Source organism: Dermacentor silvarum, chromosome 2 (assembly GCF_013339745.2).
Source record: "Dermacentor silvarum isolate Dsil-2018 chromosome 2, BIME_Dsil_1.4, whole genome shotgun sequence".
Taxonomy (NCBI): domain Eukaryota; kingdom Metazoa; phylum Arthropoda; class Arachnida; order Ixodida; family Ixodidae; genus Dermacentor; species Dermacentor silvarum.
The window spans coordinates 191,097,124-191,120,324 of NC_051155.1; the positions used below are offsets into that span (position 1 = coordinate 191,097,124).

Here is a 23,201-nt window from a genome sequence, read left to right on the forward strand (position 1 = left end):
GTGCGTGAAGAACAAAACCAAAAATTCCATACCAGTGTTCGACTATCTGCCATGCTTAATTCTGTTCGTAAACCCCAGTTACGCAAGTTCATTGTGAAAGCGGCAGGTGCAGGTATTCGTAATGACTGTGCACGCTCAGAATCGCTACCGAATTATTATATGTTGTTTGAGAAGTGTCCACGCTGTCGTTCGCTGTTCACACGATGAAATTTCGAACTTTTTGCCTGTTTTGGTCAATATATCGATCGATCAATTGATTGATTGATTGATTGATTGATTGATTGGTGTAAAACTGCAACGTTTTGCAAATACGTAGCGGATCTCTCGCCATAGCAAATTTCTGCGCCGAGGTTACCAACACACGTCGCGGATTTTGTGAAAACACCGGCAGTTCGAGCGATTAATTAGTGCACTATATTGGCGTTGCAGTTACGAACGAGAATTATTCGAAACAGTTGTAAAAATAAAACGTAGTTGACAGTTGTTTACTCAACGGTAAACTCGAGCAGCTGTGTTATCTTTAGCGCCTCAAAGCCTCAATGGATGTGGCGTTTGTAGCTCTGCTCATCCTATTAGCAACGCTAATCTTCACAGCTCGCGTTCTCTGGTATGTGCACACTCACAAGCGTAAACAACTCGAGGGAAAAGAAAAACAAATAAAATTGTTATTAGTATGTGCAGAATCCGGTGGTCGCTAGGGAAACAAGTCGGCCGCTCGTCGTTCGTTCAACTACCACTGCCGTCAACGGTCTTACCGTTGTGAGTGTTTTTTTTTTTTTTTTTTGCAGATCGTGGATCCGGGTATTCATCCAGATAGGAGGAATCGCCCTTATAATTATGGTTATATGCATCATCCTGTGCCTGCATCTAGAGGTAAAAACTCTCGCTCACCTTCTTCCCCCCCCCCTTTTTTTTTAAAAAAAATTAGAAGTGAAACATGGAATGTTTGTCCACAAGGAGAGCCGGCTATCCCCAAATCTCGGCTTGGAAAACATTAAAAAAAGCATCATGAAGACACAAAACGCTGTCAAAAGTCTAGAACGAAAGGACAAAACACTAACAGAACACGTCTTATATATATATATATATATATATATATATAAGACTACGTGAACAACCCAAGCAAACTTTAACTCTCACTTTTGTTCTCAAGTAAAAGATATATCGATGGCACGTCACATAGTATAACGTAGTGCTCGTTTTCTGCGGTATATGCATGGCAAAGGTCCTCCCCGCTTATCATATATACAGCCCAGTTTCAGAGGCCTATAATGCCGACTCGCAGCTTTGAGCTCTGGAAGTTGACCTTTGGGATACCGCGTTCCATTCTCTTTACCGGCTTGCCGCCAGTATATATTGAAATGCTTATCAATCAATAGGTTCAAGCCCACGACTTTTCATCTGTAGCAGTCCATCTCAAATGCGGCGAGTGGTGTCAAACACCACTGCATCTAGTTACAACTTGCGCAGGTGCTTTTCTTGCGATGCTGCGGCGAAAATTTAACTCGGTGTTTTCCTTTTACTTGCTCGCTCGTTTCTTCGCAAGTGCGCCTCCCATTTCACCTTGAAGCACATGAAGCCCTATTAGCGAAGTTCTTGCCATGGTGTGACATTGTTTTAGGTTAACCGACCGTTTACTTGACTCGTGATTGCACAAATGACGCTGCGCAGCCATGTCACAAACAACGCGTGTCAACCAACTTCACCAATCATTCTGTTCGTATAACGTCAGATCAACTCAAGCTTTGCTAAACTCAATAACAGAATGGTTTCGACTGGAATTAAGGTGCAGAACTGAAGCTTCACTGAGACCTGGTCAAGATTCGCCGGATAACGTCCAGGCCTGCGCGACACATGACATGACGTCATCGAAGAAGGTCAACTCTTGCGTATCCGGTCGTATACTTTGCACAAGAACGAACGCGCTAAGCGTCACTGGCATTCCGCTTGAAACGTGTCGGTGATTCCTAGATAACGTCGCTAGAGTACAAGCTTGATGACGTGTCGAGCCGGCCTGGAAGTGATCAAAAAGTGCTGGCCTCCTGATTGCGTGCTCGGTTTCGGTTGTATACGCTCAGTTGAATACGGTGGAACCGTGAGACAGGCACTCCTAATACGTGTGCAACACACTTGGTATGATTACGTAATACAATGATAAGGCATTGTATTAAGTTTCTTTCTGCTTGTCATTTACCTGCGACTCCGCTATCATCTCGTTCGCAATCACGGTAGCCCAGCGGCCCTTCTAAACTGAAGTTTCTACGCATGTACACATATGAGCGGCTTTTGTAAATCCGAGCGTATGTCTTTTTGGCAGAATATCTTGCGTCTTCGCAGACCCCGCTGACACCCGTATAGGGCAAGACAGACCGGGTCACCGCTCAACGTTGGTGCCGTGCCGCGTGTGACCCGACAAAACTTCTTGTTTCCGGGTGAAGTTATTGCGCGCGTACATATTATCGTATCAATGCGTAAAGCACCACGCACGTACGCACACAGTACTGGCGGCCAGCTTCTTGTGCCATGTATTATTCACGACATTTCGGTGACTGCGGCCATATCTAGCTGGCGCGCGCGCGTGTTTGAACAAGCGGCGCATTCGATTCTTCGAGGAGAGCTCGTCCACGTTTGCCCATATAGGAAATTTATATGACCGCCCGGTAAATAGCACCCGGTCGACATGCTGCCCCGTTCTTCCGTCTGCGCTCGTTCCGGTTCGTTCTGCAGAAAAGCGTGTTTGCCCCGCTTACTGCAACACAACGCCAAGTTCATCTTTATGAAGTATTTATCGTTGTTGTTGGAATACCTTGCATAGATAACCGATGTGGGCCTTTAACTGGCTTGGTTATGCCCGGAGTCATCGACGTCTCTCCTAATATATATTGCACAGATCGTTGGCAGATACATCTCCCCCCCCTCTCTCTCTCTCTCTCTCTCTCTTAGTTTTTTTTTTCCTTTTTTGTAACCTTAGGGGTCCGCAAGAGTGCCACTATTACTTTCGCTCGATTCTATTCCGTTCTTATCATCCACGGTTCACGGCCGGTTGATCTCGCGATGATAACGTGGGCGGACCGCCGCTCGGAGCATTGAAGAAGTGCGAAAAGGAATAACATTTGAATGTCATCGTTACATTATCCCAGCTCAGGATCCGCCAGCCGTAAGCGGTTGACGATAAGGAAGGAACGGGATTGAGCGCGCGGAATCATTGAATTACGTCGGCTTATTATTGCGATAGCAATTATATGGACACTTCAACCGGATTTCTGCCGTCGGCGTAGCCGTCGCCGTCGCCGTGAGGTTCCGTATAGATTCTAAGGGCGATAAAATCGTCGGCGCGCGCCGTATGCGCGAGCGAAAGCGCGCGGGGGACGCGCGCGCTATCGCGGAGAGCGAACTCACGGCCGAAAGCAAACGCGACCGTCGCGCGGAAGACGTGGGGGTATGGGAGGGAGGGAGGCGGGGCGACGCTGTGCTCCGGCACCAAAGGCGTATCTTGCAATCGGGCGTAATTAAGGGGCTGTGGCCGTCGCCCGCACGATCTCTTAACTCCACACGGCTCTGACCTTTGTATGCGCTGTGCATCTGCCGCTCAGTTTCCTTTGAAGCGATAGACCGCACGATGATTGCTGCCAGCGTTTTGAGAGTCGTTGTCTGCGGTCATTCAGTGTGATCTATTCATGTTTGCTTGTGCGCGCTGACACGACGTTTGTTAATTCAGTTAGTAAGCGGATGTGTCCAAGTTTATGCAGCCGATAAAACTACTATCCCTACTCCGAATAGCTCTCGGCTAATTTGCTATCGCAATTGATTCTTCGCCTTTCTGGCGAAACTGCGACATTTTTTTCTAGAACTGCGTTGTATGCGAACATGCGGCTGCACTCATTGCTGCTCTAATTTTGCAGGCACGCGAATGTAAAAGTTTTCTATTCGTAAAGCGAAGAAATGGCGTCACGTAGGCGGCGCCAGCAATGTGTGTTTAATCTACTATCTTTCTTGCTTTCTTTTTCATTTGTTCTAGCTTTTCACAGCTGTGATTCCTTCCAAGTGTTACAAGATTTCCGAGAAACTCACGGGAAACAGATTGCATAGCCAAGTTATTTCAATTGTAATCCTAATCATTGTGTACGTCTGCTGCATGACATCGGCGGTGAGTGGTGTTTTCTTTGCGGATTGAGATTGCACGAACATTTACCGCATAGAGCACTGACCGTGTGATGAATACTTGTTGGCTCTCTTACAGATTTTGCCCGAATCTGAGGACGTCGCGTCGTGTTGGTACTACGACGACAATTTTACGATGATAGCAAACGTGACGTGTATGCAAGAGAACTACGTGAACGTGCCTGAGGTGAGAACCTTACCAGAATGACGCGATGTCCGAGAACGAGATTTGCCGCGTCGCGCGCTGCACTGAAACGATGGAGGTACCGTATTTATTCGAATGTAGGTCGATACTTTTCTATAATAATGTAATGTACGAAAGTTGGGGGTCGGCTTATATTGGAGGGTGCGGTTTGGCCGCAACCGTATGACACTGACACCGCACAGAAATCGATGCCATGAGGAGGGAAAATGTGTCGCTGTTCTTATCGGGACACTAAGAGACGCGGGAACGTCCTTAACGAAGGAGATCATAACAGGCGAGGGAGGTCGCAAGCCTTTGAGGCGCCGCTCGAACAAGTTGGGACACCTGTCTGCTTCGACATGCCTTCGATATGCCTGCTTCGCTTTGCACTGGGTTGCGGCATCAATTAAGGGATAGAATTCCGGCTTTCCGAACTTGCAACATCTCGACGGTGTTTCATGTCTTCTCGCAGTTTTTTTCTTTTTTTCTTTTCTTTTTTCGGCTTACATTCAAATAATTTTTTTCTTTTTTTTCCTGACTTTCCGAATTGCGTTAGTCGAGCTAGATTCGAATAACTATGGTATTTCGTATTGACGACGTCATCTAGAGTCGAAACATTATAGTCAAACAGGTAACGGGATATAGCGTTCGTTGGTACATTGTATCCGAGTTGAGGAATTGCGAGGTCGCTGTCGTTGTTTGAATTACGTAAAGTGACGTAAAGTGACGATGCATGTGCATCCATTTTATTACGCCATATCAATATAGGCACGATACAGGTCCGCAGCTTTTGGTGACTTGTATGAATCAGCTTTAAGATCCAGTGCACCAATATAACTGAGGCAGTTTTGTAAAAAGTAGTTATCACGCCTCGAATCAAGCCTGGGTAACCGCACCCTTTTACCCTTCTATCTTTCAAATGAAGGCTTCTGAAGCTCTTGGCAGCTTTTGGTCTCATTTCAAATTTTGTTTGTCTTCTTCTTCGCAGTACCTCATGCTCTGTCTGGCTCTGGTGCTCCTAGCCTGCGCAGCTGTACTCGTGCTGACGACAGTCGAGAAGCTGGTGCTCCTGCTACTCTTCAGCTTGCCTTTCTGCGCACTGAGCTTCACGTGGGACGACAGCCTGTGGAACTTCGTTCCTGGGTACGAAATCGTTTATGCGCGGAGTCATGCAAGATACGTTCTGGGCTTATACGAGGCTTTGTATAGCACGCATTTAGAGCCTTTACTCGTGCGTAGCTTGCCTGTATGATGCATGCAGCATACCTGTATGGTTATAGTATGCCTTTAGAACCTTCAGTTAAAAACGTGGAGGTTAGCCGCCTGACATGGTTTAATTTGGGAAGGGGGAATAGGGGAAAGCAGTAACTAAAATTGAAAAGTAAGTGTGACACGCACACCAAATAACAAAATCTAGCGAAACATACACGACCGATTTCAAGACTTAATTGGTATTATATCGCACTGATTGGTGCAGTGCCAATGCTACCTCAAAACATGGCGAGCACTTTTAGGTGCGCGTTGTGACGTACGCTTGAGACACACTTAAGACACAACCCTTGAAGCTGTGAAGCCGGAAGTCTCTCTCCGAAGTCTGGGCTGCGACGGCCCTTACCAATTTCCGTAATGTGGGCGTGGGGCCCATCACTTGACGATCCGGCCTGTGAAGTTCTCAAAGTCCTCTGCCTCCGCTTCTGCAGCGGATGCTCTTCATCTGTTGTGACTGCGTTCGCAAGCGAGAAAGTGCTTAGAGGCACCGAGATACGAACGGACCAGCCCACAGGCTACGAACGTTTAATTACGCACGATAAGTTCCACAGGCAAATTATGCAGCTTCTTCTCAAGAAAGCTTGCATGCATTTATTTAACCATAATGTGCCTTATGGCAAACCGTGTGGTCAAAAAAATAAAAAGTAGCAGTTTCATCCAAAAGGTCAAGAATCAATTGCGATAGCAAATTAATAGATAGCTATACCGACTAAGGATAGTAGTTTTATCGGCTGTATATAAACTTGGACACATTCGCTTACTAACTGAATTAACAAGCATGGTGTCAGAGCGCACGAGGAAACATGAATAGATCGCACTCGATGACCGCACACAACCGCTGTCAAAACGCTGGTGTGAGCAATCGCGCCAGCAGCGAGTAGAGCACTGCACGGGCTCGGGCTTACCCGAAAGCCCGAGCCCGGCCCGGGCCGGGTAGGGCAGTTTTTTCACGGGCTCGGGCCAGGCTCGGGCACGGCATGTGATTTTTGGCCCGGGCCCGGGCCGGGCTCGGGTATTTTGACGCAGGCCCAGGCCGGGCTTGGACTTTCTGGTGGTGTGCATGTAACGTGCAGTGAGTTATCCTCGCGCGTCTCGACTCTGAAAAACCTGTTGCCCCGGCGCAGCTGGAAGCAGTGCTACTTCTGTGTACTTCCCTTTTCTTCTTCCGTCGTATTTTCTGTTTGAACAGAATGTAAAATTCCGGAAAGACTGAAGTCGCCTCAAACCAAAGGATGCAATTGTATTCCTTACCTAAATCAATGTAATTAATGCTTTCAGCGCGGTGTAAGCGCGTTCGCGACTTGCTGATTCTTCAATGGCGAATTGGTGAAACGATGACTGGTAAGATTAGATAATTCGTCACGCGGCTGAAATATGGAACTGCGCCCATCCATGATTGTACGCATGTTCTCAACCGGCCGCCTAGCAGCAGCGCATTACATTGCGCCATGGAGGAACGAGAAGCTTTCTGTCTCCATTTACTCCATCCATGCGCTGCGCTCACGACCGGTCGTGGCTGCGCTTCGGCTAGAGTGTACTAGAATACGGTTGAGTGAGACAAGCGGCATGGGGCGGCGCATGCTTTGCAGTGAGGCGCCCGACGTGAACAAATACTGTGGCAGCGCTGCGATTGAAGTGGATTGGGCCGCATCAAGGTCGCGCCGTTGGAAACTGCTGGCGATACTGCTCGGCAGGGTCATTCTCATTACTTCGCGCATTGGTATTTGCGTTCAGACGGCTCAAATGGTGTTCATATTTGCATATGACATCTATTTATGCCTTTAGAATAAATTCCGTTCATTCTCTTCTTTATTTTTTTTTAATGCCGCTCGGTGATTGCGCGTGCATCGCGGCCGCAGTGTGGGCTTTCATTCTACTATGTTATTGTACGGTTCCCTATAGAGAACAAATATTTTTCTCGTTCTTCAAGCAGCGTGTATCTCTTTTGTTTATTGTTGCGCATATAGTTAGTTATCAGTAGGTTGCGCATATAGTTAGTTATCAGTTAGTTATCAGTAGTAGGTTATATAGTTATCAGTAGGTCTTGCGAAACGCAGACGAACATATGTAGCCTTCCTGCTTGTCGCTTCAAACAAATAAAGCATATCTGCCCCGTCCAGCGCCTTGTGCTCAGATTTACGGGAAGCATTGTTATAGATTAAAAAAAAAAAGAGAGAGTAAACTGCAGCGCAACATTCCATTCAAGTTTTCGCCTTCCTCGCGTAACAGAATGCGGAGTAGTTGGTACGGGGTCATTTATTGCGGTCGGACCTTGAGCACCGAAAACAGTTTTAGTTCGTCATTCTATATGCTAATCTTTGGCCGTAAGCCGTACGTGGAATTTTTTATTGCGATAGCAATTATATGGACACTTCATCCGGATTTCTGCCGTCGGCGTCGCCGTCGCCGTCGCCGTCGGCGTCGCCGTGAGGTTCCGTATAGATAAAATCTTCGCCGCGCGCCGTATGCCCCAGAGGCAGCGTGCGGGGACGCGCGCTATCACGGAGAGCGAACGCACTCAATCTCCCACGCGCAAGCAAGGAAGCGGAAAGCCAGCGCCGGAGGGAGCGGGGGGGGGGGGGGGGGGGGGGCACTTCTCTGCCAACAACCGCGCTCGTCGCTCGTCCGCACAGTCTCTTATCTCTCCCACGCGCAAGCAAGGAAGCGGGAAGCCAGCGCCGGAAGGAGCGGGGGGGGGGGGGGGGGCGCACTTCTACGCTGCCAACAACCGCGCTCGTCGTTCGTTCGACCGCACCGTCTCTTATCTCCACACGGCTCTGACCTTTATGCGCATTCGCCGCTCAGTTTTCGTTGAAGCGATAGACCGCACGTACCTTCGCCCGCTGCCAGCGTTTTGACAGTCGTTGGCTGCAGTCATTCAGTGTGATCTATTCATGTTTGTTTGTGCGCGCTCACACCACGCTTGTTCATTCAGTTAGTAATAGTCGGGTCACATTTTCCAACGCACGCTACACATGCAATGCTGCCCAGATCGGCAGTGCAGCACTACAGGTGTGTTCCTTCGCACGCGCTGCCCACGGTAAGCGCTTCTCATCAACACCACCGTTTCACACGCGCCTTCTCGTGGTCATCGAGTCTCTCTTCATGTCGGTCTACTTACGCCGCAGCACACCTGCTTACTTAATCCAGCTCATGTTTACTACAATTCATATTGCTACCAAAGCCGCTCACCTTACTTCGTATGACATTGTTGTGTTGCTATCGCATTCATCGCTTCGCCCTTAGGGCGAAACGGTGACATTTTTTCCAGTCGATACTTAAAAAAAAAAAAAAAAAAGAAGAAGAAAGCCTGCGTGGTAGCCTAACTAGTGGCGTTGCGCTGCAAAACTGGAGCTCGCGAGTTCAATTCAGGTCGCGGAATTCGATGGGAAGGAAATGGAAAAAGACTTGTGTACTTCTATTTAGCTGTACGTTAAAGAACCCCAGGTGGTGAAAACTAAACCGGGTGCTTCATAATCATATATAATGGTTTTGCCACGTAAAACCGAAGAATTTGTTTAAATTACAAAAAGAGAAAAATGGGTGGCTTCGTTCTTCGGCCTTTTTCTAGGGGTGTAAACAAAATAAATTATTCTCGAGTCTGATTTCCGAGAAAAACATGTTACGCTTATCCTATATTTCATACATAAATGTAATGCCGTTCCCAAATATATGACCGCTCAACTCAGCAGCTTGTATATTATAAACGGCTGCTTTCAGTTATCCGGTGTACTATCATAACGACCATAATGAAACAATTAAATGAACGGCATGTCTCGCATACACGTAGAGATACGAGTATGTACAGATCTGTTGAATATAAGTGTGGTACCACATGGGGCACCCAGTTTTAATGGGTTGCAAACATGGTGAGACTGTCAAAAAAGTTTGTCTGAATCAAGTTAGAAGATTTACAAGCTGCCCCAAAACAGGGCGTTTATATTGAGTGACAGCTAGGAACTTGTTAAGCAGGACTCAATAACACCCGTGCATTAATTATCTCTCAGGAACTGCGTCTCTGCGCAACAGCCACAACTCTCCAGCAGCACAATCTTTCGGAATAACAGTCCTCACTTGCATCGGTTACTCGCCTTTGAGACTTCAATAGTGCTGTTATGCGTTACATTCGATCGAACGGAAACGACTATTCGGCTGCTTTCAGTTATCCGGTGTACTATCATAACGACCATAATGAAACAATTAAATGAACGGCATGTCTCACATACACGTAGAGATACGAGTATGTACAGATATGTTGAATATAAGTGTGGTACCGCATAGGGCACCCAGTTTTAATGGGTTGCAAACATGGTGAGACTGTCAAAAAAGTTTGTCTGAATCAAGTTAGAAGATTTACAAGCTGCCCCAAAACAGGGCGTTTATATTGAGTGACAGCTAGGAACTTGTTAAGCAGGACTCATTAACACCCGTGCATTAATTATCTCTCAGGAACTGCGCCTCTGCGCAACAGCCACGACTCTCCAGCAGCACAATCTTTCGGAATAAGTCCTCACTTGCATCGGTCACTCGCCTTTGAGACTTCAATAGTGATGTTATGCGTTTCCGTTCGATCGAACGGAAACGACTATTCGGCGTCGTACAGTATATCAAAAACACTTGCATATACGTACATACATACATACACACACACACACACACACACACACACACACACACACACACACACACACACATATATATATATATATATATATATATATATATATATATATATATATATATATATAGAAGATGGATTTGCCTGCTATGAATAGTATTTCTGCGAATGAGAGTTTTATGTGCAGTATTCACTAAAAAATGCGTTTGTTACTGTAAAGACGTGCGCTTATTCCGGTCGGGAGTTCTCACTTTTTCAATTAGTGCCTTTAGAATATTTGTTATTTTTTCCCTTACATATATATCCTGAATATATATGTCTATGTACCCTTTGATTTAATTACCTAGAAATACATTGGTCATCCCTCGCCATTATTTCACTCTAATATTGTTTTCTTCGATCATTGTCCCTGATCAATATCCAACATTAAGAAGCGCGCGTAAAATCACACGATATCAATAATAAAATTGTCTTACGTAGCTTCATGTTGCAGAGATACCAGTTACTTTTAGAAGACAGTGGCAAAAACAGCAGTTGACCTGGCTAAAACTACATTTGGTACCGGCCGTCAAGAGTCATGGGCGCACCAAAGCAACTAAAACATAAAAAAATGTCGCAATTTCACCCGAAAGGCGAAGCATCAATTGCGATAGCAACTTAGCAGAGAGCTATACGGAGTAAAGATAGTAGTTTTATTAGCTGTATAAACTTGGACATGAAGCAGCACCAGCAACGCGCAGAACTGTTGTCGACGCCGTCGCCGCTTTGCCCGCGTTCGAACCGAACGCGCGCGGCGTTGGTGACTGTTGCCAGGGCCTCTGGGGGCGGCTCGGAGGTTTTCGACGAAATCAGAACGGGAAACTCGTCGAGCAGCGTCGGAAGTCTTTACCACCTTCTCGCCTAGCAACGTTTTATTGCGATAGCAATTATATGGACACACCAAAGCAGATTTCTGCCGTCGTCGTCGCCGTCGCCGTGAGGTTCCGTACGACGTCAACGGTGATGAAGTCGTCGCCGCGCTCCGGATGCTGTATGTGCGAGTGAAAGGGCGCGAGGGACGCGCGCTTTCACAGGGAGCGAACGCACGTCGGAGAGCAAACACGCGTTCTGCGCAGTGATGATAAGTGGTTCTTGAGGAAAGGGACAGGTTGACGCTGAAGGGCTGCAGAATTAAGCGTCTCTTTCCTCCTTTCCATATAGAGAGCAAACGCAACTTTTTCCGTCGCGCGAAAGGCTGTGGGGGGACGAGAGGGAGGGAGGGGAGGCGATGTTTAGCTGCGGCACCAAATACGTATTTATATAAAAACGCTGCGCGCGTTCGGTGCGAACGCGGGCAAAACGCCGACGGCGTCGGCAACAGTTCTGCGCTTTGCTGGTGCTGCTGCATGTCCAAGTTTATACAGCTGATAAAACTACTATCCTTACTCCGTATAGCTCTCTACTAATTTGCTATCGCAATTGGTGCTTCGCCTTTCGGGTGAAACTGCGACAAATTTTTTTATATAAATACGCATTTGGTGCCGCAGCTAAACGTCGCCTCCCCTCCCTCCCTCCCTCCCGTCCCCCCACGGCCTTTCGCGCGACGGAAGAAGTCGCGTTTGCTCTATTTATATGGTGATTGTAAAGGAGGAATGAGACGCTTAATTCTGCAGCCCTTTCGGGAGCACCGCGCAGAACGCGCGTTTGTTCTCCGCCGTGCGTTCGCTCCCCGTGAAAGCGCGCGTCCCTCGCGCCTTTCACTCGCACATACAGCATCCGGCGACGACTTCATCGCCGTTGACGTCATGCGGAACCTCACGGCGACGGCGACGCCTACCGCAGAAATCCTCTTTGCGTGTCCATATAATTGTTATCGCAATAAAAATGTACTGCACAGACGTTCTGCGAGAAAAACTGGGCGTCCGCCAGCGTCCGCGTAGCGAACGCGCGCTCGCGAGCAGACGATGCACTTTACAACGACAGCAAAATTGAAGACGTCGCGTTCTATAATCCATGCCTCAAATATATATGTTTGGCAAAATGGTGTAAACACTAATTTGCAGTGTAAATAAAGCACTATTTTAAGAGCGTACTATGCGCAATTGGCATCGGCGCCCGCAGCGAAAGTACGTTGAATACCGCGGAGCGCGTCTCCGCCCCAATCCAGTTCGCTTGCTTCCATACGCGGCGCCTCAGCGGGAGAGCGCCGTTCGGCTACAGTGTACTAGTTCTAGTACACTGTAGTTCGGCCCACTCGACCATTGTCAATACATTTTAGTTTCTGCTGATGGAAGTATGTTGGGGTTAAATCACAGGGAAGTCATTGCGAGGAATTTTTTCTCCTGCCCAGTTGTAGCCCGTGCAGATCTAGAAACTACTTTTGATTATAACCTTTACGCCGCATTACAAGACCAAAACAAAACTGAAACGAACTAGAAGCTCTGAGCTCTGTTACTGTGCCAACTGAAGTCAATCCAAGTCAATCCATGGTTTGTAATAATGGCTAATGGCGGCGTACACGCCTTTCAACTTCTCGTCGCGCCGAATGCAAATGTGATTATGTTACGAGCCAACTTCCTGAGCATGCAAAGCGCAGTTATAAAAAGCGGGTTGTAATTCACTACACTTGCCATTGTTCGCCTTGCTATGTGTAGTAAACATTGTGCAGTAAATAATGGTATGTACCATTGTTCTTCCCTCTTCATTGAAATGTTTTTATCCTGAGCCATTAACGATACATGTTTGTGCACTGCTGTGCGTTAGCTGAAATACTCACAGAGCGAGTAGCTACTCTCGCAAGTTAATATAGGCCACCAACGGGGACAACAAAGTTGGAATCCGGATCGGTCCGTGGTTGGGGGCTCGCCGAGGCCTCCACGTGCCGGGCGTGTACAAGATCGGCTGTTCGCTGTTTGAAAACACCCCTCGGCACGCTCCGGTTTCGGCGGCCCCACGCACGAACCGCCCTGGTTACAGCTTTGGGCCCCCTGCTGCCCCTTGGGTTCCCCGGCGATCCTGCCCTACCCGCTTTATTATAATCTCAAGTGCCCTCCTTCAGCCTCCGTTTGCCGGTATTGTGTTTATCTTTGCATGCTAAATAATGACGCGTTATTTAGTACTTGCGCAATTTCTCTCTTCCCACCGGCCGCTCCGCTATTTAAGGGCGTCTACAACAGCTCCGCCGTTACTCTTTGTTATTTTTTATCTTACTCTTTATTATTTTTTTTTTCTAGCGCCACTGATGTGCTTTACCTGAAGACTGTGGTGGTACTCGTGCTGTGCCTCTACATAGCAGTCCTGGTGATCCATGGCTTCCAAACAGAGGCCACGTCTCGCCTTGACTTTTTGTGGAAGCTTCAAGCGATGGAAGAGAAGGAAGACATGGAAGACCTACAGGCGTACAATCGAAAATTACTGGGCAATATCTTGCCGGCACATGTCGCCGAGTACTTCCTCTCATCTGATCACAGGCACGAGGTACGCCTCTATGAGTGCTTTTGTGAGTGCTTTACGTGAAATGTTTGAGGCTAATACTCGCACCTCATTTACAAAAGGATACTAACAGGTCGTCACATTCTGCAAACATTTTTCATCAGATTCATTATTCTGATTACCGGAGTGTCAAAAGCAACTCCTAGGGTGTATATTGTTCTAATGTTAATAAAGGGTGAGGAAGTTAACGGCTGACACTTCTGAACAGTCAGGTTAGTCATTTTAAATTTATGAGATTTTCTATAGCACATTTTTCTCCTCTTATCTATCAAAGAGTGGAATTCTTCACCACATAATGTTTTTTAGTCTGATCACTTTGTAGCTGCACTAGAATGGCACTTTTATTAATCTCAGTGTTGTCATGTTGCTGACCTGCCATATCGTTTGCTACTGATGATATCTCTGTTTGAATCACTTGTAATCTTGTTAACACTGTTTTTGACAGTGTTGTAATCTTGCTGACAACTGTTGATACTAAGGAAGTAAAGTGCACCATAAAAAACAGTAGACATATCCTTACAATTGGTGCTGTTTAACTTACCGGTTTCAGGACCTGTATCATGAGCAGCGTGACAGCGTTGGCATCATGTTTGCATCCATTCCAAACTTCAGTGAATTCTATATGGAACTGGAAGCCAACAATGAAGGTGTGGAATGCCTACGCCTTCTGAATGAAATCATTGCCGACTTTGATGAGGTAAGCAATGAAGACTTATGTACCCAAACTTAATGTTCCTGGTGAAGTTTCGTGTATTTTCATTTTGTTTTTGAATGTGCACTAGATTTTGGAGCTTAACTCTTTCCCCACCATGGGGGAAATGGCCGCTTTGTAGGTCACACTAGATTTTTCTGTTCAGAAGGAACTGTTACAATAAAAATTTTATGCTGTGGGTGAAAATAAACCAGAATAAATGTGCTTTCCAGGTATAGAAGTTTTATTAACGAATTCTATGCAGTAACATAAAACTTTAATTGCTAAAACAATATTGTAGGGTAAAATTTAACAAAACTTTTTAAAATATGCTTGTACCTAAAAAGGAAGGAATGCTATAAAGATTGTGAAATATACAAAATGTTTTGCCATCAAATAGCGACTATCTGCGAACAAATCAAAATTCTGTCTTAAACAGTGCTCCAGTGACAAAAACATTTGCTGGAAGCCTGTGTACCATGTGACAAAGCAGTTCCTTAATGTAAAACACTGGGTAACGTTGGAAGTCTTACATAAATTATTTTTGCTGAGTTTTACTGACATTGCAATAATTGAAATTCTGGTATGTATTCATTTTAGCTGGCTGGTGTTGAATTGCTTGAGATGGGGGAAAAGCCCAAACTTGCGGTGCACCACTGTCATTGCTCTCCGAATTAAATCCGGTTGAAAGGCAGAATTCTCTGACTTGCTGCTGTTCGGGCCGTCAAAACCATCATTAGCGGCCTAACTATGCTCAGTGGGCATTGTAGGGAACAAGTTAAAGGGCCGCTCACCAGGCCCCATAGCAAATTTTGGTTATACGCTAGAAGTTTTAACGTGCCCTCTAGGGAGCGTTGTACCACAATAATTTTTAAAATTTGTTGACTAATTGCAGAAATAGAAATATTTCAAGTGTCGCGAACTCATGATTTTAGGAGGCGAGCTTCGATGCCAACGTTGATACTCTCCATTTGCCCCGTCTAGCCTCCACAAGCATTCCCTGCATTCCCCCATACCACAGCCAGAGAATCGCGTCATGAATACGTAACGAGCCCTGCCGCCTTCTTTTTGCTTGTGTTTTTGTTGCGTGGTGCACTTTCGGCGCGTGCAAGCTGTGACGTTTGTCGTGTTTTGTGCTGTGCACGAGAACACCTGTGTTGTTGTCTGGCTGCTTCTGCACCACATTAAAATGGATCCCTCAGTGCGTGCACATTTGGAGATGGTTTCGTTCTTTGCGATCGTGACTGCATGACGTGGGAATAAGCAGACGAAATGGAAGTATGTCTCTCACTACAGCACAGAGTAAAACAAAGACTAACAGACGTTTGGTTTGTAGGTTTTATTATATCTCTAAACATTAAATCATCTAGTGAAGTAACAGATCAAACAAATAACAGCTGTAGCCTTGAATAATACTCGGAAGACCTGTGTCACGGTGAGTGACATTTTAGCAGTGCAAATTACGTAGGAGCACTTCTGCGTATGACCTTGACTCTCTGTCTGGGAGCTGGGCTCCCTCAAGAAGAAAGGCACGCAATGTTTGGCTTGAAATTTCAGCTGTCTTCGCAGTGCACAGCACAGAACAACAGTCGTGTCTACAAAGTAGACACGATTGTCAGCGGGCATTGTGTACACTGTGCTTGTCTGTTTAAAGTGGCCAACCCTAGTGAGGGGCCCTTACAGATTTTTTTGTTGTGTAAATCTGGTGGTAAAGCACATTGCTCGACTGCCTCTGATGTGCAGCATGGCTGGCAGCACTGGATAGTCCGGAGTGCAGTTGGGGTTATGTGGATAAGTTGAAAACATGAAGGTTGCCGAGGAAAAGAATTATGCAACATGGGATTTCTTTTCTTCTTATGTCTGGGGTTTTCTTTTCGTTTTACTGAGTGCCACAGACGAGTGGCAGTTGTTTGATGAGGTTGCCCGAAAAAGTCTGTGCACTCCTACTGTCGTAATTGTTGATAAAATGCTCAAAATCAATTGAGCTATGCTCATTTTGCCATGTGTGTAGATGCGCGACTTGATGCAAGAAAATGTGATGGAAGAAAATGTTTCCAAATGTATTGCAGTTGCTGTCACAGGAACAGTTCAGGTGCATAGAGAAAATCAAGACAACGGGCTACACGTATATGGCAGCATCAGGCCTCACCATGACACAAGAGGACATAGCAAACAATGTACATGTAGTGGCCATGGCAGAATATGCACTCAAGATGCAGGAGCAACTTCATCATGTCAACGAACATTCCTTCAACCACTTCAAGATCAGGATAGGTTTGTGGACTTCCTTCCTATTTGTTCTTCGCCACTGTCACACAGAATCCCTATGGTAATTGCAGGCTTCCACAACTAAAATTATCAAAGTTTGTTTGTGCTGATAAACAGTCGCCATTGGTACACGGTACGAGTTGGACAGTGAAGCCATGTTAATTCAACAGTTCAAATAATTAATATAAATGAAAGGAAAAGGGGGGGGGGGTCGTCATGCATATAGAGATGCATGCCATAAAATGCATATTAATTTTAAATCGATTTAGTGTGCATCAAAACTATTTGACATTGGGATGAACACTGTGCATGCTATGCACAATGTTTAGATGATCACAGGATGGAAAGCAGACAAATATTTGTTTCGATGTCATGGCCAGCAATATTATGATGTCGCCAGATATCAGTGCTGTTGAAACAATCCAAAGCAGCTTATTAAGAAGAATTTTACATCGCAGAATCATAGAATGTGAGAACAGCTTGAGGAAAGACATAAATACTAGCATTTACATGTGGTGATTCAATATTAAAACATGTACTCACAGATAACTCAATATTCACGAGCTGTCTGCACTAGTAGCTGCATCAGTTAGGTAGTCTTCTCACTTCAGGATTGAGGCATTGCATAATAAAAGCCACACTTCATGTCCTTACTAACATAACCAGGGCCCACCAATGCGTGCTGGGTTTTTGTTGCATATTTTGTGCCCCTGTTTAAAGTGGCGATGGTTATCGGCAGGTAGCACCAATGGTACTGTGAAATGTGTGCTTTCGTATTGCTATTAACAGAGCTGAACTCTGTTTCAAATGTTTCAACAATAGGTTTTATTCGATACTGAATAATCATTATTATTATTTTGCTAGTTTTGTGGGATATAAAATAATGCGTTTTTACCACGGTGTAAAAATATACTTAGGTGTTGACACTCAGCCCAACGGCGCAGACAGATCGTGTTCGCTGTCCGCGCTCACCGCCGCGGCGGGCGGCGAGTGTCAACACCTGAAGTGTATTTCTTACACCGCGGTTTTTACAGTAATCACACAAACTGTGCAGTGACAATTGGCATGACAAGGGAACTTGGAACATTTAATAAGCAAGAACAGACCATAATATGTTTATCGCACTTGCATAGACCAAATAGTAATGGTTAATCGGTGTTGGGTAGGAGCTGGTGTGTTAAGTGCAACAAACATTGCATGTTTGTCACGCTAACCATGCCCTGACATAGACAAGTCTCTTTGTCGAAACGTTGGCTACACCGACATTCCTTGTTCAGGCACTTTTGAGCACAAACATGGCATGCGAAATTCTAATGTGGTGGCACTCTCTTGGGTGTTATTGATTACATCAGTGTGATTAGCAATGCACTTCACAATAACCCAGTTGCTACGGTATTGCGCTGCTGATACTGACCTCAGCGACCGCTTTTCTTTAAAGAACTTCAGGTGGTCAGAATTAATCCGGAGTCCATCACTATGGCATGCCTAACAATCAGTTTGTGGTTTTGGCACAAAGAACACCAGAATTTAATTAAAATTTGTATTGTTATTGACAACTAGTCCAGCTGCACCTTTCATGACAATGTAATGGGCATGTCGAGCTGTTTATCTTCAGGCTGTTTGGTTTATTTTAGTGCTGTGACCCTGTAGCTGTTTGTGAATGCACCATAACTGGGGACTTTGTGTACAGTTTTGGCCAAACTGTACACAAACAGCTTCAGGCTGTTTGGTTTATTTTAGTGCTGTGACCCTGTAGCTGTTTGTGAATGCACCGCACCATAACTGGAGGCTTTGTGTACAGTTTTGGCCACTTGGGCTTTTTAAATAAATCTCAGTATGTGGGAAATTTTGCCTTTTCCCTCTGTCTCATTGTGACCACCTTAGCTGGGAACTGAACCTATATCCTCATGCTCAGCTGCCATAGTCTTTGAGTCACAGCTATGTGCCAGGCATTGTCATGATTGGAGTCATAGCATAGTGAATTGATTGTACTACTATATGCAAAATGCTTAGTAAAGCACAGTATACTTCACTCAGCTGTTCATTTTGCTTGACTGACTTTGTCTACCTGTTGGATGCTTGTTGCTCATGCTGTGAGAGAAATGAATGAGCTGCAGTCCATGCAGGTGAAATGATCGATGGGCTGTGCCGAGGGGTGCATTTTCGCAAGGACATTTTGCACCTGTGATAGCCAGCCTACATACATAGATACTCCTTGTTTTTCTGCACGTTTAGATTTGTAGCTGCAGAGATGTTGCTGTGAGTGTGTGTGGTTGTTTCCATGTACTCATCGATGTTGTGGCTAGGGGGAAGAGTTAAGTAAGGTAATAAGAACAGGCTTACATGGGAGTATAAACTAGGTAAAAATAAAGAAACATTAACCTGGACATTGGCAGGAAAAAGACACGCACCTGCCCATGTCTAGTTTATGCTTTTTTATTTTTAGTGATGGCTTACCAACAGGCCCAAACTGCCATCCTTGTCAGTATAAGCTGTGTAATTGCCGACTACGTGCTTTCCATGAGTGTGCAGATCATTACTACTCAATTTCCAGTATATGTGCTTGACAGCACATGGATTTTAAGCTCTATGTGCTGTTAACTTGTCCATATATTATGCTGACAATGCAACCAGTCTCATAGTTAACAAAAGTACAGTAGATCATGCCCATTTTCGGCTGTTTGAAGGCTGCTGTGGTGTTGCAGTCCTCACATTTCGTCTAACTCCACATTTTTAATGGTTACTGCAGGCCTGAATGTGGGACCTGTTGTTGCTGGTGTTATCGGTGCAAAGAAGCCACATTATGACATCTGGGGAAATGCTGTCAACGTTGCAAGCAGGATGGATTCTACGGGTGAAGTGGAAAAAATTCAGGTAGGGAACCTTCCATCTTTCTGTATCTTGAAGCAACCTTTGGATGTCCATTGTTTTACGTATATTTTTGTGGGTATCATGCAAGGTTGCTGTCAACTCAAGATGAGTTGCAAAAGCACACCTTCTCAAGGTTGCTTACTAGTGTAGTAGACAATCAGCGACATACAGTGGATCCTCAATTATATGTCCGTCGGTCATGCGACGACCCGCATTTTACGACCAATTGGTTTGGTCCCGGCAAAACCTCCATAGAAATAATGTATTAAAAACCTCGATTATACGACACAATTTTATGCCGACCCCACTTCATACGACACTCTCCGATACTGTCCGAGAAAAAATAAGCCCTAAGTAGACACCGGCTGGCACGTGAGCACACTGCTGCTGGCTGATAACAGGTATGCAATACCATATTTACCTCAATGTAATGCGAGGGGCGACTTTGCAGTCACCCGAAATAATAAAAATGAAGCTGCGAATGCAATGTGGGATGAACAGAAAAAGAAATGGTACTTTTGTACAGTATAGACCACTTATAATGTAACCGTTTTTAGTGCAGAACTAGCTACAATGCGGCCTTTTCCGGCTTCCGTTTACCCTCCCATAGAACTCCATGTATACGCATACCGCTTACAGTGCAGCCGCATGAGACGAAATACCGGTTATAATGCAGCTTCCGCGAGAAAATCTCGTTGACAAGGGCAGCAGCGAGCACACTTCTCAACAAGGTGCGTGCTCCCGGCCGGCGTATGTATTATTCAATGCAATCAAACTCTCGTTAATTGGGACTTATTTGGCCGCACATCGGTTAATTCGGACTACTTTCGGAGCTCGGTGAGCGAGGAGCGTCGCAAATGTGCGACGCAAGAGAGAAAGAACGGCGCTAGCGTCCAACCGAAACGAAGCGGCAGAGTCCGCATCGCCACAGCCTTTAGTTGAAATCGTACGTGAATGACGGCAATGTCGGAACGCTTCGAGCCTATTTGTGTCTTTAAAGCCTGTATTCTTGCGTTTACCACCGCGCATAACACCGCGTTGGCCGCCGGCTTTCGTAACTGCGTAGTCGTCATCAACGATCACGTCGATAGCGGCCGCGGTTTTCTCCGCAGTGGTTGCGGCGAACAGTAGTTTCGTTTTTACTCAGTACGCGCGTCAGCCGCGTGCCTAAAAAACTGAGTAGTCGCCGTCGATGATTGCATAGATAGCGACCGTGGTTTCGACTGCAGGTGTTGCAGCGAATGGTAGTTAATTCGTTCAGACTCGATGCATGCATCGGGCGCGTGCCTTCAGCACCGCAAAGTCGCCATTCATAATCGTATCGATAGCGGTCACGGTTTTTTCCGCAGCGGTTGCGGCAAACAGTTGTTTTGTTTTGACTCGGTGCAAAGCTGTCGAGCTTGAAAAGCACCGGCTACATCGCGATTATGTTTCCGCCAGCTCACTGGCGAAAACGTAATCGTGATGTGCGCGGGATAGTACAAAGCATGTCTACATGCTTGGTGTAGATGTTTTGGATACTTGCAGGGCTTGAAAATCGTTGTTTTGGTTATAGTGCGGTACCGCTTATAGTGCAGATATTTGCGACTCCGGCGACTTACCGTATTTACACAATTGTAAGTCAACTTGAATGTAGGTCGACCCCCCCAAAATTGCATGTCTCAAAAAAGGGGGGGGGGGGTGAGAAAAACCACGCGAGTTCATTCACACAAGGGAAATTTATTGATGGGGTTGCTAAGACTACTCATCGTCACTAGAGTCGACCTCACTGGCACTGCTGCCGTCATAGCTGCTGCGGTCCCACAGCACGTTGTCATCAAGTGAGAGTCCACACTTCGCGAACGACCGCACCACGACATCGCGCGGTACAGCTGCCCACGCAGAGAGGACCCACCCGCACACAGTAGCCAGGGAGGCCAAATTTGCTCGCGCTGAAGCCACCACTGCCGCACCACACGTTCACTGACTCCAAACTTGCGTACCGCTGCGCAGTTGTTAGTTTCCTCGGCATGGAGGATAGCAACCCGTTTGAACGCTGCTGTGAACGAGCGCCGAAAGTTCTTGACACTCATGACAGGCGCGACGATTCAGCACAACAGCATAAGTGACAGATGCGCGCGGCCGTCGAAAACAATCATATCTCAAAGAAAAGCTCTTCCGCCAATTACTAATACCCCCCAAACGGCGGCTCTTCCGCCAACTACCAATACCCCCCAAACGGCGGCTCTTCCATGACCGCGATGCTCCCACAAGAGCCGTGCGCTCATGGTGCGCGCAATCAAAATGTATGCAATACGGTAAATTAATACGCTACGCTTCTGTCGTAACCATGGAAACGTAGGTGCAAAGTTGTAACCACGCCGTAGCGCCCCTGATTTCTCGTTTCTCTTGCCACTACTAGCGGTACACGGTTCGGTTTCGATTCTACGTCGACCCCCCAACATTGGATTGTCAAATTTGAACAAATGGCTCGACCTACAATCGTGTAATTACGGTACGTTATAAGCAGTCTACATAGTGCAAGGAATCGCAATTCGGAAACTAGTTCTCTTCACTCATTATCGTCGTCTGAAGAGGAGGCGGAGCTTTCCTTGGGCGGTACTCACAGGCGATCCCTTTTGTAGATAGTTTCACTTTCGCGAAATTTCATGTGACTTGGCACTTCAGTGCAAGTTCCTCACGCCCTGAAAAGTGTTTGTTTCTGGGCGCTGTCCTAAGCTTGCTGTCAACGCCAAGAAAGCTGTCAGCGTGTACTTGATTCAAGGGGTTCGGTGCCGGGACGAGCCGAGTCCAAGAGTGATTGCCCGAGAATCAAGTCATCTTCCATACTGTTGAGCTTGTTTGATATTTAGGTACTTTAGAAACTGCACAACAATTTCATTCGGGGTCACTATGAGGCCACTTCAAGTTCCACGGAGCCTTTTTGACTGGCCTTGCATTTAAAGAGTGCCTGCCGCTAGTCCTGCCATCCGCAAATCGTCGACGTCGAGACACTGAGTCGCAGCAGACTTTCCCAGCTCCTCGGTCATCAAAATTGCTCCTCTAGAAGCGGCCATCATACTGAATGTACTGCGTTGCCATAACATCGCGAATGAACAGAGTCGAATTTCAAAAGACTGTAGGGTATTGCAGCATTATACAGTAAAATCTCGGTGATACGAATCTCATGGGGTCGCGTGATATATTACCCAAAATACGTATCATCAAAACATTCACACAATCGAGAAAAGATTTCTAATAGTGGCACCCCGTTGATATGGTTATTTGCTGCTGCGTTTTCCTGGCTGCTACGTCGCGTTTTCGCGGTCCCGACCTAAATCCCATTGACTTCCTTGTACTATTAAGTTCCCCGTGATACGTCGCCAATCTGTAATGTTGCTCCATCTTATGTTGTGTTTGAATGTGACGGTCACGTAAATTTAGCAGTGCAATCAGCTTGTACGTTGCAACGAGTGACTGATTCGTTACAACAAGCGACCGGCACGTTGCAGATATGGCGCAGCCGCATGGCGCCGTATCTTGAAAGCGATCTGCGACATGCGCAAAGTGCGTACCTGCGCGGACCTCATCGTCAAAACGATCTGCGATGTTGACAAAGCATGCCTAGTGCCGGTAGCTTCGTATGCTCTGTGCTTTCGATGTTTAGTTCGTGTTAAAGCAAAAGACAG

At 46.2% G+C, this 23,201-nt stretch overlaps 1 protein-coding gene across 4 annotated transcripts in view; it reads left to right on the forward strand.

Annotated features, from left to right (window-relative positions):
• Positions 1 to 23,201, forward strand: part of LOC119442339 (adenylate cyclase type 5-like) — a 347,702-nt gene that overhangs the window by 310,638 nt on the left and 13,863 nt on the right. For all 4 annotated transcript variants that reach the window (XM_049662064.1, XM_037707182.2, XM_037707185.2 and 1 more), the window contains 8 exons: positions 789 to 873; positions 4,019 to 4,147; positions 4,241 to 4,348; positions 5,334 to 5,488; positions 13,445 to 13,688; positions 14,254 to 14,400; positions 16,464 to 16,668; positions 19,412 to 19,536. In XM_049662064.1, the coding sequence (XP_049518021.1) occupies positions 789 to 873; positions 4,019 to 4,147; positions 4,241 to 4,348; positions 5,334 to 5,488; positions 13,445 to 13,688; positions 14,254 to 14,400; positions 16,464 to 16,668; positions 19,412 to 19,536 (1,198 nt within the window). The remainder of the gene's footprint in view (positions 1 to 788; positions 874 to 4,018; positions 4,148 to 4,240; positions 4,349 to 5,333; positions 5,489 to 13,444; positions 13,689 to 14,253; positions 14,401 to 16,463; positions 16,669 to 19,411; positions 19,537 to 23,201) is intronic.